Source organism: Petromyzon marinus, chromosome 1 (genome assembly GCF_048934315.1).
Source record: "Petromyzon marinus isolate PM22_M1 ecotype Great Lakes invasive population chromosome 1, UKy_Petmar_22M1.pri1.0, whole genome shotgun sequence".
NCBI classification, from domain to species: domain Eukaryota; kingdom Metazoa; phylum Chordata; class Hyperoartia; order Petromyzontiformes; family Petromyzontidae; genus Petromyzon; species Petromyzon marinus.
In genome coordinates this window covers 17248903-17265091 of record NC_133667.1, presented here as the reverse complement: position 1 = coordinate 17265091, position 16189 = coordinate 17248903, and the positions used below count along the sequence as shown (strand labels likewise).

Sequence of the window (16189 nt, the reverse complement as noted above, 5' to 3'; positions counted from 1 at the left end):
GTGTTGAGTCTATGGTGTAGTGTTGAGTCTATGGGGCAGTGTTGAGTCTATGGTGTAGTGTTGAGTCCATGGGCAGTGTTGAGTCTACGCGCAGTGTTGAGTCTATGGTGCAGTGTTGAGTCTATGGTGCAGTGTTGAGTCTATGGGCAATGTTGAGTCTTTGGTGGGGTGCAGTGTTGAGTCTATGGGGCAGTGTTGAGTCTATGGTGCAGTGTTGAGTCTATGGGGCAGTGTTGAGTCTGTGGGCAGTGTTGAGTCTATGGTGCAGTGTTGAGTCTATGGGGCAGTGTTGAGTCTATGGTGCAGTGTTGAGTCCATGGGCAGTGTTGAGTCTATGGGCAGTGTTGAGTCTATGGTGCAGTGTTGAGTCTATGGGGCCGTGTTGAGTCTATGGTGCAGTGTTGAGTCCATGGGCAGTGTTGAGTCTATGGGCAGTGTTGAGTCTATGGTGCAGTGTTGAGTCTGTGGGCAGTGTTGAGTCTATGGTGCAGTGTTGAGTCTATGGTGCAGTGTTGAGTCCATGGGCAGTGTTGAGTCTATGGGCAGTGTTGAGTCTATGGTGCAGTGTTGAGTCTATGGTGCAGTGTTGAGTCTATGGTGCAGTGTTGAGTCTATGGGGCAGTGTTGAATCTATGGTGCAGTATTGAGTGTATGGGTGGCAGTGTTGAGTCTATGGTGCAGTGTTGAGTCTATGGACATTGTTGAGTCTATGGGCATTGTTGAGTCTATGGGCAGTGTTGAGTCTATGGTAAGTGTTTTGAGTCTATGGGCAGTGTTGAGTCTATGGGTGACAGTGTTGAGTTTATGGTGCAGTGTTAGTCTGGCCAGTGTTGAGTCTATGGTGCAGTGTTAGTCTGGGCAATGTTGAATCTATGGGTAGCAGTGTTAGTCTATGGCAGTGTTGAATTTATGGGTAGCAGTGTTAGTCTGGCCAGTGTTGAGTCTATGGTGCAGTGTTAGTCTGGGCAGTGTTGAATCTATGGGTAGCAGTGTTAGTCTGGCCAGTGTTGAGTCTATGGGTAGCAGTGTTAGTCTGGGCAGTGTTGAGTCTATGGGTAGCAGTGTTAGTCTATGGCAGTGTTGAGTCTATGGGTCGCAGTGTTAGTCTGGCCAGTGTTGAGTCTATGGGTAGCAGTGTTAGTCTATGGCAGTGTTTCTTAACCTGGTGTGATGATGATTGAGAACTTAAGGCGTGCTTACTGCAGTAAAGGTGAAGAACCATTGGTCTATGTACGTTGAACTTTTCACGTCGTGTATAGCCAACCGTGCTAATCGGAGGTGCAGTGTTGAGTCTATGGGCAGTGTCGATCTATAGGCGGTATGTACGTATGTTGAACCTCTTTCGTACCGTACGTAGGCCACCGTGCTAATCGGAGGTGCGGGGGGGAAGGACAAACCAAAACAAAAAAAGCAGTTCGAAATAAAATTAGTTTTCCAATCTAGACGACGATTTAAGAGTGCATTGCGAGCACCGAGCTTCCCGGGCCGGATGAAGCCTTTAAATCGCGGCACCAAAGCACTGCTCACACAGCCTGGACCAGGAATCTCACTCGTCACATAGCAGCCGAGCTGACCCACGCGCGGTTAATAAACGTGGGTTTTTTAGTTTTTGTTGTCAAGCACAGAACCCAAGGTCGAGCGAGCAGCTTGCGGTTGGAGCGTTGCGAGATCTCATCCTTGTTTGGGCGGTGGGTCAAGTCGGCCCATCATCCCTCCAGGGTCTATAAAATGAGCACTACTTTACGGCGGAAGACAGCAGTGGTTGTCTTGTGTGGACTCGTTCCCCCCCACCCCGGCCCACCCAACACGTGACAGGAATGAGGATTTTCCACCAGTGGCTCGGCGGAACTGTGCACAGTGAGCTGATCACGGATGGCCTCGGTGCTCGGTGGAAGCCGGAAATCACCCTTTCACTTTGTTGTTGTCATGCACCACCACCCCCTGCCCCCTCGCGCGAATGCAAGAATGAAACTTTGGGAAGCCGTACGAGAATTCACGCAGAGGGCGGCCGAGAACGCTTGCACCTCCGATTAGCGCGTTTGGCTACGTCCGGCGCGAGAAGAAGCTCAACGTACATACATACATACGTGCACCGTGCATACAACAGGGGCCGGCGTTGGCAGAGAGGCGGCGGAGACGGCATCCAAAAGCAAAACCCTGGGGAGTCTCTCCGCAGATGGCGCCTTACGCCGCGCTCGCTCCCCACCAAACGATCCCCACCTGGGGCCTCGTGTGGCTTTGGGAATGGCGCTCGGTACACGAGTCTCTCCTCCGTGGGCCTGACGGGCGTGGAAGACTTCTGACCAAGCACCCCCCCCCCCCCCCCAAGGAGGGGGTTCTCGCTTGGCGCCGTGGTCCGTGCGGTTCTGTCAACGACCACGAGAGAACGCCACGTGTCCCCAGGCCCCCTGGGGGGGGCGCTGCGAGTTGGGAACGGCGCGTGATATGCGATGCGTGACATGCTGCGACACGCTTTCCGCGCATTCTCCACGTACACACTCCAAACACACGACGCGCCAACACAAACACGCCACTCCCAAAACACTCCACGCTCCAACAAACACACTCCGCTCCCAAACACTCCACGCTCCAACAAACACACTCCGCTCCCAAACATTCCACGCTCCAACAAACGCGCACACGCACACCGAAAGGGCACTACCCATGCTCCTCTCAAAAACACCCCCACACGCTCCGTAACACTCCCAACGCAACTGCCACTCCTCTCCCGAAAACTCCACGATAGACTGCCACGTTCCATCCCAGAAATACTACCCCCCCCCCCCATTGCTGCACACCGCACCACTCCTCTCCAAAGCACTCCAGCGTGAACCGCTGTGTTCCACAAACACTTCACACGCCCCAAAACGCTTCCAAAACAGTTTGGGGGGGAAAAAAAAGACATTTATTTGCACTTGAGACGAAAAGTGGGGGGGGAGTAAACTAAGTGAAAAACAGCAACGACAACTGCACGCACGCGCCACGGGGACTCGCTGGGACTCGGGGACTCGCGGGGACTCGGGGACTCGCGGCGCTGGGACTCGCGCCACGGGGACTCGGGGACTCTGGGGGACTCAGGAACTCGCGGGGACTCGGGACGCGGGGACTCGGGGGGACTCAGGAACTCGCGGGGACTCGGGACGCGGGGACTCGCGCCACCGGGACTCGCGCTGGCGCTAGCGGGCGCTCTCTGTCGCGCTGCCACCGCCGATCGATTGGGGGACCGATTGGGATCAAAGCTACAGGAAAGCGTTAACCACGGGGTTTGTAGATTCTCACCCAACTATATTACAGCTCATTAGTGGGGGGGGGGGGGGGGTACTGGATGTGGTGTGTTGGGATGGGTGGCCAACCCAGACTGAGCTGCTCACGCAGCTCTTTTTCAGAGGCGATCTGGCCCGTCGCAAATGATAGCTCGCGCGAAGCCGCTTGCCGTCATCGCGTGGAAATTTAAAGCGGCAGCCAACCACTCTTTTTAAGTGCGTGATGCCGATTCTAATTGTGGAGGGGAGGAAAAAAAAAACGGGAGGATCCGGAGAAAAATCCACACGACCAGCAGGAGGCGTCAGGGTCGGGATCGAACCCACGACCTCCTGCATACCACGAGAGGTAGCTGACATCTCCAAGCCACCGTGGCCACAGGGCACCGGCGAACACACAACCGCCCGGAACACCACATCCAGTAAACCACCACTCGGGAGAACGGACGCCACCAGCTGCCCGCGACACACCCAGAGTGAATTATTGCCCAGAATAGGAAGAGGTATCTGTTCACCCCCCATCTATTCTCGGGACCACCACCCCGACGACGACGCCCTCCCCTGTGGTGACGCGCCTGCCGCTTCCCCCGAGTGGGCGCGGAGGGTGGCGTGGAACGGGGTGGGGGGGGGGGTGCAGGACTGCGAACGGCAAATTAAACCACGGGCGTCTTCGTCGGCTCAACGACGACTCGGGGCTCCTCAAGATGCTCTCCGGCGCTTTAGACGGAGAAGAAGGCCTCACCGAGACCGTGTTCCACGACGGCTCGTCAACGGTGGCGGCGGCGGGAGGTGGGTGGGGGCGCTCGGTGGAATGAGCACATGGTTGCAGCTACTGCCATAAATGTCGCTGGTTCTGACAGCCCGAGTATAAATCAGCGACGCGATCAAATACCAGCGGCTCGTGCCAGCGTGTGTGTAATGCTCACACGAAGATGCAGATGCCCCCCCCCCTCACTGCCCCCCCCCCCCTGCCGTGTATCCGACACAGGCTGCTGGGGAAAGTTCTATTATGTCCAAGGACGGGTGTATATTGTTCAGCTCATGATTATTAATGAGGGGGGGTTGCCCCATGTGGAGTGACGTCACCCACTAATTATTATTGGGGAGGGGTGTGGCATGTGGAGTGACGTCACCCACTCATGAATATTAATGAGGGTGGGCCTCATGTGGAGTGACGTCACACGGGGGGGGGAGGGTGGGCCTCTTGTGAAGTCACACACGGGACGGACAGACATTTATGGATGATTGCAGTCGGTAACTTGACCAGGTAAGGCCCAGTACAAAGGCAGAAGTGGCCTGGCAACAAATGACCGTGCGACAAAGTGCCTTGCCATCGTGTAAAAATTTATAGCAGACAAATACTCTTAAGCGCGCGACGTCGATTCTCAATGTGGGAGGGGGAAAAGGACCCGGAGAAAAATCCACGCGACCACGGTTAGAGACACGCAAACTCCAAATATACAGCAGCAGCAGGCGTCAGCGTCGTGATCGAACCCCAGGCGAAGGAGCTAACATCTCGCCACCGCGGCACCCCCCTGCACCTACGAAGGCCGGCATGGCACACGAAGGTGGTTGGTAGTGGCGGTGTAGCCAGCACCACTACCGGATCCTGTACCGAGTCTTCCCCACAACCCCCCCCCCCAGTGCCGGTGTCGCTAACGTGCCAGGTTCTGATTGAAAGCCAGAGTTGACTTATGGGAGGGTGGGTCAAGGTATCGCGAGTGAAACGTGCTAGCCGTGGGTGGGCTATCGCATCCGGGTCGCCGGGTTCGTAGCGCGGTGCGGCCAGCCAGTGCCACCGTGCGTGTCTGCGCGCACACACACACGTGTCTGCGCGCACACACACGCACACACGTGTCTGCACACACACACACACGTGTCTGCGCACACACACGTGTCTGCGCACACACACGTGTCCAGACGCGCGCAGGCACCGCGAGTCATTCCTCGACCTGCGCCCACCTCTCTCGCCGCGTCCACCCCTCCCTCTCGCCGTTTAAGTGCTCGGTTATGGTCAACTCGGCCTATCGTAAACATCACCATCTATTTGGGGTCATTAAAGTGTACCACCGTCAGCACCTCCGATTGGCTTCGGACGGCGAGAAAGAAGCTCAACATACAAACACACGACCCTATTCAACAGATTGGGTCCTGCCATGGGAATGTGGAATTTGGAGATGTTTGTCTCGAGTTCCCAGACACCTGTGCCACTAAACGGGGGGGGGGGGGTCCAAAAACACAACTTTCAGAGTCTTGCGACTGCACACGTGTACACGAGCACACGCCATGCACCAAGGTGCTGCCCTAGCAATGTTGAACAAGCCCGGGCCTATCTTACGATCGCAAACAACGCAGATTCTAGCGTCCCTCTATAGATTTGCCTCCGTCATGTATTTTATATACTTTGTATATATATACACACACACACGCCATAATACTTGCTCAAGCAACAATTTTTTGTACACGGGGCTTATATATACACACACACAAACACACGTACATGGCACGTGTGTACACGCGCGCACACACACACCGACAATGGTAGCTTTTAACACTCTCGCGGAGCGCAAGCGAGCACATCGCCACCGTTACTTTCATTTCCGCCGCCCCACTGTTCCTACACAGTGAATGCCGCGCAGGGCCCAGGAACTAGCATTAGATACCACCCGCTACCCGCCCCGGAACATGGATTGGAAGCCACGGGCCCCGAGCGGCTCGTGTTTGGTTACCGTCGAAACAACTGTAGTGGTATTTCTCCGTTGGCTGTTCGGCACTTACCGGGATGGGGGGGGGGTGTCACTCCCACGCGGTCACCGCGGAGGGGAGTCTTGCGCAAGGCAGCCGCGGGGGGCGAAGACAACGGAGCCCTGGAATCAGAATAAAGGGCCCTGAAACTGGAATTTGGACGCTCGGACCAATCAGTGGCGGCGTCCCCCTCTGGGGCTCACGAGGTGAACGCCCCCCTTTACTCGAGCCGCTCGATGACGTCGAGCTCGCTAAATGGGCGACACGGAATGGAATGATTTCGATCGGGGGGGGGGAAGGGGGGTGTCGGTGCTAAGGAGGATTGAGGAACGGGCGACGGCGATAGAGAGGTTCCACTTTAGGGATCACGAAGGGAGGAACGGAGGGAGCTTAAGGAGGGGGGGCAGCTTCGTGTACAGGGGGAAGTTGATTCTAGTGGAGGGGGGCAAGGGAGGGAGACGGATCGGAAATGGGGATTGGGCACGGTGAGATTGAAGGACCAAGAGAGACCGAGAGAAGATTGGGAAGGAAGAGGACGAGTGAGGGAGGGGGAGACATGGAAGAGGAAGGGACGAGGGTGGGGCGAGGCCATCGAGAGATTTACAGACGAGCACCATCGTCACCATCCTCCTCGTCCATTAGCTGAGCACGGTCCCCCTGGTTCCCCCATTCTCCCGACGGAGCACGTCGCGCGTACAGGGACGAGAGCTAGGGGGTTTAGGATTCAGACTGAGGCGTTAATAGTTATGGGTTGAAGGTCTGGGGGATAGGGTTTAGAGTCAGGGTAACTACGTGACTTTACCGAAAGAACCAAAGAGTATGGATTCCTCCAGTCACGAAAGAAGCTTCAAATAAAGATTGTAGAGTAAAGGTTTAGGGGCAATCGGTTTGGGGTGAGGGTCAACGATTTGGGATTACGGTGTCAGGCTGGGGGGGGGGGGGGTGTTTGGGAACCGAGCTTGGGAAGTCGCGGTCAGGGTCAGGAGGTCGAGGCTACGAGGCCGGCAGGAGGGAGCGCAGAGCGTCGCGCGTCGCCGGGGCCAGCTGCTCGGGGAAGCGCACGCTCAGCTCCACCACGAGGTCCCCGCGCCGCCCGGGGGCCTTGGGCAGCGGGAGGCCCTCCCCTTGCACGCGGCGACGCCAGCCCGGGGACACCACCTCCGTCAGCTCCAGCGTCATGTGGCGCCCGCCCAGCAGCGGCACGCGGACGCTGCCCCCGCACAGGGCCTGCGAGGCAAAGCGTGCGGCCGGTCACGGGGGGAGGGGAGGGGGGGTGTCTGTCACGCGGCGGGTCATGCGGTCGCGGGACTAGCGTGTAAGACATTGGGCGAGTACGTGCGCCGGTTATCAAGTGAACGGGTGGATTTGCGATGTATTAAGAGGGTTACGCGGGCGAGCTGTAAGGTGTTAACAGGGCGAGCTGTACGGTGTTAAAAGGGCAAGCTGTTACACAGGCAAGCTGTACGGTGTTAAAAGGGCGAGCTGTTACACGGGCGAGCTGTTACACGGGCGAGCTGTAAGGTGTTAACAGGGCGTGCTGTTACACGGGCGAGCTGTAAGGTGTTAACAGGGCGTGCTGTTACACGGGCGAGCTGTTACACGGGCAAGCTGTAAGGTGTTAACAGGGCGTGCTGTTACACGGGCGAGCTGTTACACGGGCGAGCTCTAAGGCGTTAACAGGGCGAGCTGTTACACGGGCGAGCTGTTACACGGGCGAGCTCTAAGGCGTTAACAGGGCGAGCTGTTACACGGGCGAGCTGTTACACGGGCGAGCTCTAAGGCGTTAACAGGGCGAGCTGTTACACGGGCGAGCTGTTACACGGGCGAGCTGCAAGGTGTTAACAGGGCGAGCTGTTACACGGGCGAGCTGTAAGGTGTTAACAGGGCGTGCTGTTACGTGGGCCGAGCATTTCCGCGCAAACACGAGGCGAGCGGTCGCACCGACCTCGCACAGGGAGACGCTGGCGACGTGCACGAGGTCGGAGCCTTCACGCTTGAACTGGGGGTGGGGGCGGTCCTTGAGCACGAAGACGACGTCGGCGGGGATGCTGCGCCCTGTGTCGTCGCCCTCGCGCGGGAACGTGATCTTGGTGCCCTCCTTCCAGCCCTTCTTGATCTCCACCTCCAGGATCTTCTCCTCGACGCGCGACGAGCGCCCGTCGGCGCCCGCGCGCGTCCGCGAGATCTTCATCTTCTTGGTGCAGCCCGTGAGCACCTCCTCCAGCGACACTGGCAGCTCGCGCACCACCGCCGGGTCCTGCTCCTGCTGCCGGCCCCTGGCGCCGGCCCCCGCCGGCCCGACGCCGCCAAACCGGATGTTGCCGTTGCTGGACGCGCCGGGCATCCCCGGCATCCCCGGCATACCCGGCATCCCCGGCATGCCGCCCATACCCGGCATGCCGCCGAAACCGAAGGGGCCGAACGGGTTGGCGCCGGCGCCGGCGCCGCCGTCGTCCGTGTCCATGGACTCGCGGCTCTGCGTGAACATGCGGAAGGGGTCGCCGTCGCCGAAGAACGAGCGGAAGGTGGCGTGGGGGTCGCCGTGGAACTTGTAGTTGAAGAAGGTGGCCCCGTTGCCGCTGCTGCCGCTGTTGAACCTGGTGCCTCCGTTGCCCCGGAGGCCTGCGGGAGACAAATTTTTCCGCGTCACCAGGTGAGGCCCCGCTGAGCTAGGTGGGGGTTCTTTTTCAGAAGCGACCTTGGCCATCACAAATAAACGGCCCGAAGAAGTGGCTCATCATCACGTGGAAATGTACAGCAGCAGCTCAACACTCTTTAAACGCGTGACGTTGCTTCTAAAATGTGGAGTGAGAAACCGGAGAAAAATCCACGCGAGCACAGGGAGAATTCGCAAACTCCAAATATACACAGCAGGAGTCAGGGTGGCGATCGAACAGACGACCTCCTGTATACCTGGCGAGTTCATATCTCGCCACCGCGGTGCTTGGAGCTGGTTAGCCAACTGTGCTAATCGGAGGCCGAAAGGGTTCCGACGGCTCGGTGCTTGGAGCTGGTTGTTTCGGTTAGGAGGTGTGGGAAAAGAGGATGACGGGAAGGGGGGATTGGGGAGTCGATGAGATTAGTCGAGGGGTGGGTCACTCACGATGCTGGCGCCATTCTCATGCGGTGTGACCGATGAGGACCGTGATAGGAGGCTGCAAAAACAGCCGTAAATACACGACGCATGCAAGCTTGACCGTGCGAGACGGCGGACCATGCGTTGGCGACTGTCGCGTGTGCGCGTAAACCCTGCGACCAGAATTGGATTCCCGCTCACGCCCAACGGCGTCGGTGACGATTATCCGAATCGGTTCTGGGCCTCCACGAGGTCGAACTCGGCCTCAAATGAGCAACCCTGCTGTGACGTGTACAACATTGGGGAGACAAAGGCGGCCGGAAGTTGTGCCGACCACACCGCGCCCCCTCATGTGCCATGCCGGCCTTCATAGGTGCTACTTCACTAACAGCACTTGCCCCAACAGCCTGTCAAGGCTATACGGGGATCTTTGTCTTGTCCGTGAGACTGTAGTTGTAGTCTACGTGCGTAGGACTGTGTGAGGTGTGAGTAACTATGGTCTGCGCGAGCGTGTCCGCACCTGTACATAAGCCTCTGATCTCTGTGTGAGTAACTGTGTGAGTAACCGTGTGTCACACCATGCATCTGTACCGACTGTGTGCGTGTATGTATGTACTGTATGTTAAACTTCTTTCCCACCGTACGTAGCCAACCGTGCTACTCGGAGGTGCGGGGGAAGGACAACAAAGAAAACACAAAAAGCAGTTTCGAAAGAAGTGAGTTTGTCAATCGAGATGATTTAAAAGTGCAGAGCTCCAGTGGCTTTCTAATATCGGAAGGAGAGCGTTCCAGACGGCCGCAGAAGCGCATCCGAAAGCGCGCGATGCGGTGACCATCCTTGGTTCGATGGTTAGCCAAAAAGCTGCTTGCGTGCGTGGCCCTGTGTGGTCTCCAGAGAAGCGGGAACTCTGCATCTGGCAAAGCTCAGAAGGCCGAGAGTGCGTCTCGCGTTTTTGGAAAAAACATTCCCGGTTTCCTCTCCGAGCGCACGGCCTCACGTGACCCCCCACCCTCACGTGACCCCCCCCTCACGTGACCCCTACGCGTGACCCCCCCACCCCCACCACGTGTGCCCCCCCCCCACAGCCCCTCTACGTCACGGCTCCCCAACCATTGGCGGCTTGCCCGACACCACTTCCAAACCGTTCCATGTAACAGCAGAACCCACAAGGACCGTCCGCTTCTGTCAACTGCTTCAGAAAGCCAGATTCGACTACGGGACCTTGGCATGGGTGGCGCAGGGGGGCTCAACAATTGGACTCCCAGTCCCCTACACCCATCGGGTGACCTTACTCCCCTCGAACTCCGTGAGTTTCACTTCCACCGCCGAGTCCCCTACCATTCCCTGTTCATCACTTCCCTCTCCGGGAGTCGCGGTCTCTCAGGTCTACGCCTTCCTCACAGGACCCTTAGCGGGATCCCCACGGGAACCCCAAGTCTACCCCCAACGGAACCCCCCTCCCCTTAGCCTCTCTAATTCCCTAATACAACAACACAAAGACCCCCCCCCCCGCCGTCATCCTCTCACCCAGGTAGCTACAGTTCTCACCTGGTCACACACAAATAATCATCAACTCGACACTTGGAACTCGACTCTCACAGTCCTCATCCCATTATCATTTAGCCCACCCCACCAACCCCACATACCCCCACCACAGACCCCCAATTCTCTCCACGGGTGCCCGCCTCCCCCCCACGAAAAGTCTCAGCTACCCTCACTGCACCTAAATACCCCCCCGTACCCACTCCCCTCAATCCCCCCCTACTGCCCCCCCACACCTACCCCCTGTACTACTCCCCCCCCCCCCAAACCGACCCCCTGTACTACCCGCCCCCACACCTACACCCCCTACTACCCCCCCAAACTACCCCCTGTACTACCCCCTCCACACCTACCCACTACTACCCCCCCACACCGACCCCCCTGTACTACCCCCCACCTACCCCCTGTACTACCCCCTCCACACCTACCCCCATGCCCCCCCCTGTACTACCCCCCACCTACCCCATGTACTACCCCCCCCCCCCCACCACACCTACCCCCTACTACCCTCCCACACCTACCCCCTGTACCCCTCCCCCCACACCTACCCCCCCTCTACCCCCATGCCCCCCCCCCCATCACGTCAGGCTGCCCCCGCACCTTCCTCGCCGTACGAGTCGTAGACGCGGCGGCGCTCGGCGTCGCTCAGCACCTCGTAGGCCTCGGCCACCTCCTTGAAGCGCTCCTCGGCCCCGGGCGCCTTGTTCTTGTCCGGGTGGAACTTGAGCGCCATCTTCCTGTACGCCTTCTTCACGTCCTCGTCGCTCGCATCCCTCGCGAGGCCCAGCGTCTTGTAGTAGTCCTTAGACATCGCGGCTGCGGCGGATTTCTGGCGCAAGACTTCTCCCCGCCTGTCTGCGGCTACCGCAGATACCTACTGCGGCTGCCGCGGATTTCTAGCGCAAGCCTCCTCCCCGCCTGTCTGCGGCTACCGCAGATACCTACTGCTGCTGCCGCGGATTTCTAGCGCAAGCCTCCTCCCCGCCTGTCTGCGGCTACCGCAGATACCTACTGCGGCTGCCGCGGATTTCTAGCGCAAGCCTCCTCCCCGCCTGTCTGCGGCTACCGCAGATACCTACTGCGGCTGCCGCGGATTTCAAGCGCAAGCCTCCTCCCCGCCTGTCTGCGGCTACCGCAGATACCTACTGCGGCTGCCGCGGATTTCTAGCGCAATATTCCTCCCCGCCTGTCTGCGGCTGCCGCAGAAACCTACTTCGGCTGCCGCGGATTTCTAGCGCAAGACTCCGCCGCTACTGCTGCCTTCGGGCAATTCCAACTGCCTACCGCGGCTGCCGCGGATTTCCAACGCGGCCGCTGTTATTACTGCGGCTGCCGCGGATTTCTAAACCCCCCCCTGTTCTTCTGTGCAGCCCACGAGCATCAAAACAACCCCCCGAATAGTAAATCCCTCCCGCAAAGCTAACAACGTACGCCTGTTAAACTCGTTACGGTATTCCGCAATTATACCTTACATTTGCGAAAGAGCGTTATTTTTTCGTAATCTATATACGATGTAGTTTTGTTTTCATATACACATCTGACAATCGCGTGAACTCGACGGAAAGAAGTTTTTAAAAAATATATATTTATTTAAGAAAGTTTTTGCGCGAGCCACTTGCTAGCTTGTCGCAGTTCGAACGCCGCTCCCCGACGTCTCCTCAGGGCCTCCCTCAGCGACAGCGCCGGACGAACTCGCCACTCGCAGGCGAACGCTGCTGCTAGCCGACTGGCGGGGCTGGGTGGGGGGCAACCCGCCTTTATATAGACGAGGGGCGGGGTGAGGGGGCGCCCTGACGTCACGTCCGTGAACCGTCCAGAACGTGCGCGAGACGTCCCTCGCGCGGCGTCACTTCCGCCCGCGGCGAGCCGCGCCCCCCCCCCGCCGCCGCCGCCAACCCCCCCACGCGGCAACCGCAGCACGTGGGACCCCCACGCCACACTGCCACAACACGTGGGGACCCCCCCCACACTCACCACCACACAGCCACAACACGTGGGGACCCCCCCCCACTCACCACCACACAGCCACAACACGTGGGGACCCCCCCCCCACTCACCACCACACAGCCACAACACGTGGGGACCCCCCCACTCACCACCACACAGCCACAACACGTGGGACCCCCCCCCCCCACACACAACACGTGGGGACCTCCCCCCCACTCACCACCACACAGCCACAACACGTGGGGACCCCCCCCCCCCACTCACCACCACACAGCCACAACACGTGGGGACCCCCCCCCCCCCCACTCACCACCACACAGCCACAACACGTGGGACCCCCCCACTCACCACCACACAGCCACAACACGTGGGACCCCCCCACACACACAACACGTGGGACCCCCCACGTGGACCCCCCCCCACAACACCAGTCACAACACGTGGGACCCCCCCCACCACACACAACACGTGGGACCCCCCCACGAGGACCCCCCCCCCCCACAACACCAGTCACAACACGTGGGACCCCCCCACCACACACAACACGTGGGACCCCCCACGTGGACCCCATCCACACAACACGTGGGACTCCCCGCCCACCACAGAAGAGTTTTGCTTGTGTGAATGAGCATTACGTTGAACTTCTTTTGCACCGTACGTAGCCAACCGTGCTTATCGGTTGGTTGGCCGATTAGCACGGTTTTTGACCCCCCCCCCCTCGTCACACGGCGTCACAAAAAGTCAGACCCCCCCTCAAATATGACGTCACAAAGCTCTGCCCATACCCCCCCAAAAACCACATTTCCATTTTTAAAATAAAACATGCTTAAAATCGCTTTAAACTATTTTCATTGTAGTGCGTATCTAATGTGGCGCTGCACTCTGATGTTGTAGGAGTGTTGTTATAACAATCAGTGTTGTTACAACAATTCTATATTTAAAGTTGCGCATTTTTATGTGACGTCACATTTCTCAAACCCCCCCCCCTCGTCACACATCGTCACAAATTTCTGACCCCCCCTCCCCAGGTACGTGACGTCATTTATGGACGGCCCCTTATGCACCTCCCAGAATGTCTTGGGGGGCGGCGATTGTTGGCAATGGCGGAGCCAGAATTTTCAGGTAGGAGGGGAGGGCAACCCCTCCAGCAATGAAAAATGATAGAGTTGTTAGTAAGTAAGGAGTTGTTAGTGAGTAAGGAGTTGTTAGTGAGTAAGGAGTTGTTAGTAAGGAGTTGTTAGTAAGTAAGGAGTTGTTAGTGAGTAAGGAGTTGTTAGTAAGTAAGGAGTTGTTGGTAAGTAAGGAGTTGTTAGTAAGGAGATGTTAGTGAGCAAGGAGTTGTTAGTAATGAGTTGTTAGTGAGTAAGGAGTTGTTAGTAAGGAGTTGTTAGTAAGGAGTTGTTAGTGAGTAAGGAGTTGTTAGTAAGCAGGGAGTTGTTAGTAAGTAAGGAGTTGTTAGTAAGGCGTTGTTAGTGAGCAAGGAGTTGTTAGTAAGCAAGGAGTTGTAAGTAAGGAGTTGTTAGTAAGTAAGGAGTTGTTAGTGAGTAAGGAGCTGTTAGTAAGGAGTAGTTAGTAAGCAAGGAGTTGTTAGTAAGTAAGGAGTTGTTAATAAGGAGTTGTTAGTAAGGAGTAGTTAGTAAGTAAGGAGTAGTTAGTAAGTAAGGAGTTGTTAGTAAGTAAGGAGTTGTTAGTGAGGAGTTGTTAGTAAGGAGTTGCTAGTAAGTAAGGAGTAGTTAGTAAGTAAGGAGTTGTTAGTAAGTAAGGAGTTGTTAGTAAGGAGTTGTTAGTAAGCAAGGAGTTGCAAGTAAGGAATTGTTAGAAAGTAAGGAGTTGTTAGTAAGTAAGGAGTTGTTAGTAAGGAGTTGTTAGTAAGTAAGGAGTTGTTAGTAAGGAGTTGTTAGTAAGTAAGGAGTTGTAACTAAGGAGTTGTTAGTAAGTAAGGAGTTGTTAGTAAGGAGTTGTTAGTAAGGAGTTGTCAGTAAGGAGTTGTTAGTAAGGAGTTGTTAGTAAGGAGTTGTTAGTAAGTAAGGACCTGTCCCTTGCTTTTTATTCGACGTGTGTGCTCGCTGAATGTGTTGATGCCTTCAGGGAAGTCGTGTGCTGTATACGCAACTGCGCCCAATTCTGAGTCACTTATAACTGCTTTGCCGTTACGTATTGCCAATTATGGACTCAGACTATTGTCCTATCATCTCATAGAGTCCCTGGCACGTAATAATATACTACACAGTGGCAGTGGGCGTCGCAAAATGCCGATTTATTACTAATAAACCCCAATGATCCGATCGAGATTAGGGATTTCGATCGGATCATTTGGGGGGGCACGTGCCACCCCACCTCCCCCCACTGGCTCCGCCAATGATTGTTGGGATGCATCGCTCGGAAATTAATCTCCGGGGGGGGGAGGGGGGGAAAGAAAGCTTAGTTGAATACAAAGAGCTGAAAACGTGAATTCTGGCCAGCCCTCGGCTTACGAAGGGAATTCGTTCCTGGGACCCGTTGGTAAGTCGAACGGTGCCTAAGTCGGAACACTATAACCTGGTCCCGTGACATAGCCTCCTCAGCCCGAGCTATACGTGCTCTGATTCGTGCATTGCCTTTGTACTGTCCGCCTGTTGGCGTTGCTCTCTGGTCTGACACCGGCAGTGAGACTAGGCCATAGACAAGGCTGCTGCTGCTGATGTCTCTGGTGGAGGCCAATCAGTCCCAAAGACAACGCCCGAAATATTAAATATCAGAGAACGTTTGTGTTCGCATGTTCACCACAAGAACCGCGTGCGTGGCTGATGACGCAGACATGATTCCATGCAGAAGGTTGCGGCTTGATGTTTTAACATCTTAACCCAAACTGTTTTAAACCTATTCTTACATTTTGATCCAGGCAAAGGGGGGGGGGGGGGGTCCCGTGAAGTAGCTCCACACCCGAGCTCTCAATGTCTGTCCTGAGAGTGGCATTGTCTTTGTGCTATTCGCCCTTTGGCAGTACTTGATGCCGTGCGTGATGTTTCTATTCGGTGTTTGAACATCTGAACACAACTCCTTGTTGTGTACTTCCAGAAAGGGTAAAACGCCCATGATTATTTTTAATTCTCTTGACGGTCTCGATTTAAATGCCCATAGGGCAAGTTGCGCGCTTCTTAGGCCCACGGGAACTCATCAGCAGTGGCCAGCAGCAGCAGGTGTCGCTGTACGCCCAGAGATGGCGAGGGGCTTGGGACCGCTACCGAGGTTCAAGCGACGTGGGGTTCGCGACAGCTCGGAGGCTCGGCTCGAATCGACGGTCAGGGGAAATCGCTCCCTCGCCTCGTCTCTTGCTCGCCATGGGATGGGGGGGGGGTGTCACAGCCGCGTAGCTTGAAGGGTGTCAAGTTCGACTCTGTGAATTAAGCGAGTGGGGTTCATTGATTCATAATAAAGGTTTTGGGTTAGATCGCGTTTATTTATAAATGTGTCGTAACCCTCCACCACCCGACACGGCCAATCAGCAAAAAAAGTGTCACGTTGACAAAAGACAAATAATTCACTACTTCAGCCCACCGGTGTGTTGAAGAGTCACGTTTGTCAACGTGACACTTTTTTTGCTGATTGGCCGTGTCGGGTGGTGGAGGGTTACGACAC

At 56.6% G+C, this 16189-nt stretch overlaps 1 protein-coding gene across 1 annotated transcript; it reads right to left on the bottom strand.

The window, feature by feature from the left end:
• Positions 1-4587: 4587 nt before the first annotated feature.
• LOC116943427 (dnaJ homolog subfamily B member 4-like) lies at positions 4588-12375 on the bottom strand. Its single transcript, XM_076065057.1, has 3 exons — positions 11225-12375; positions 7951-8627; positions 4588-7232 (listed from the first exon to the last, which is right to left on the bottom strand). Exons 1-3 carry the CDS (start codon positions 11433-11435, stop codon positions 6999-7001), a joined length of 1122 nt encoding a protein of 373 aa, XP_075921172.1. The 5' UTR covers positions 11436-12375; the 3' UTR covers positions 4588-6998.
• Positions 12376-16189: the final 3814 nt, after the last annotated feature.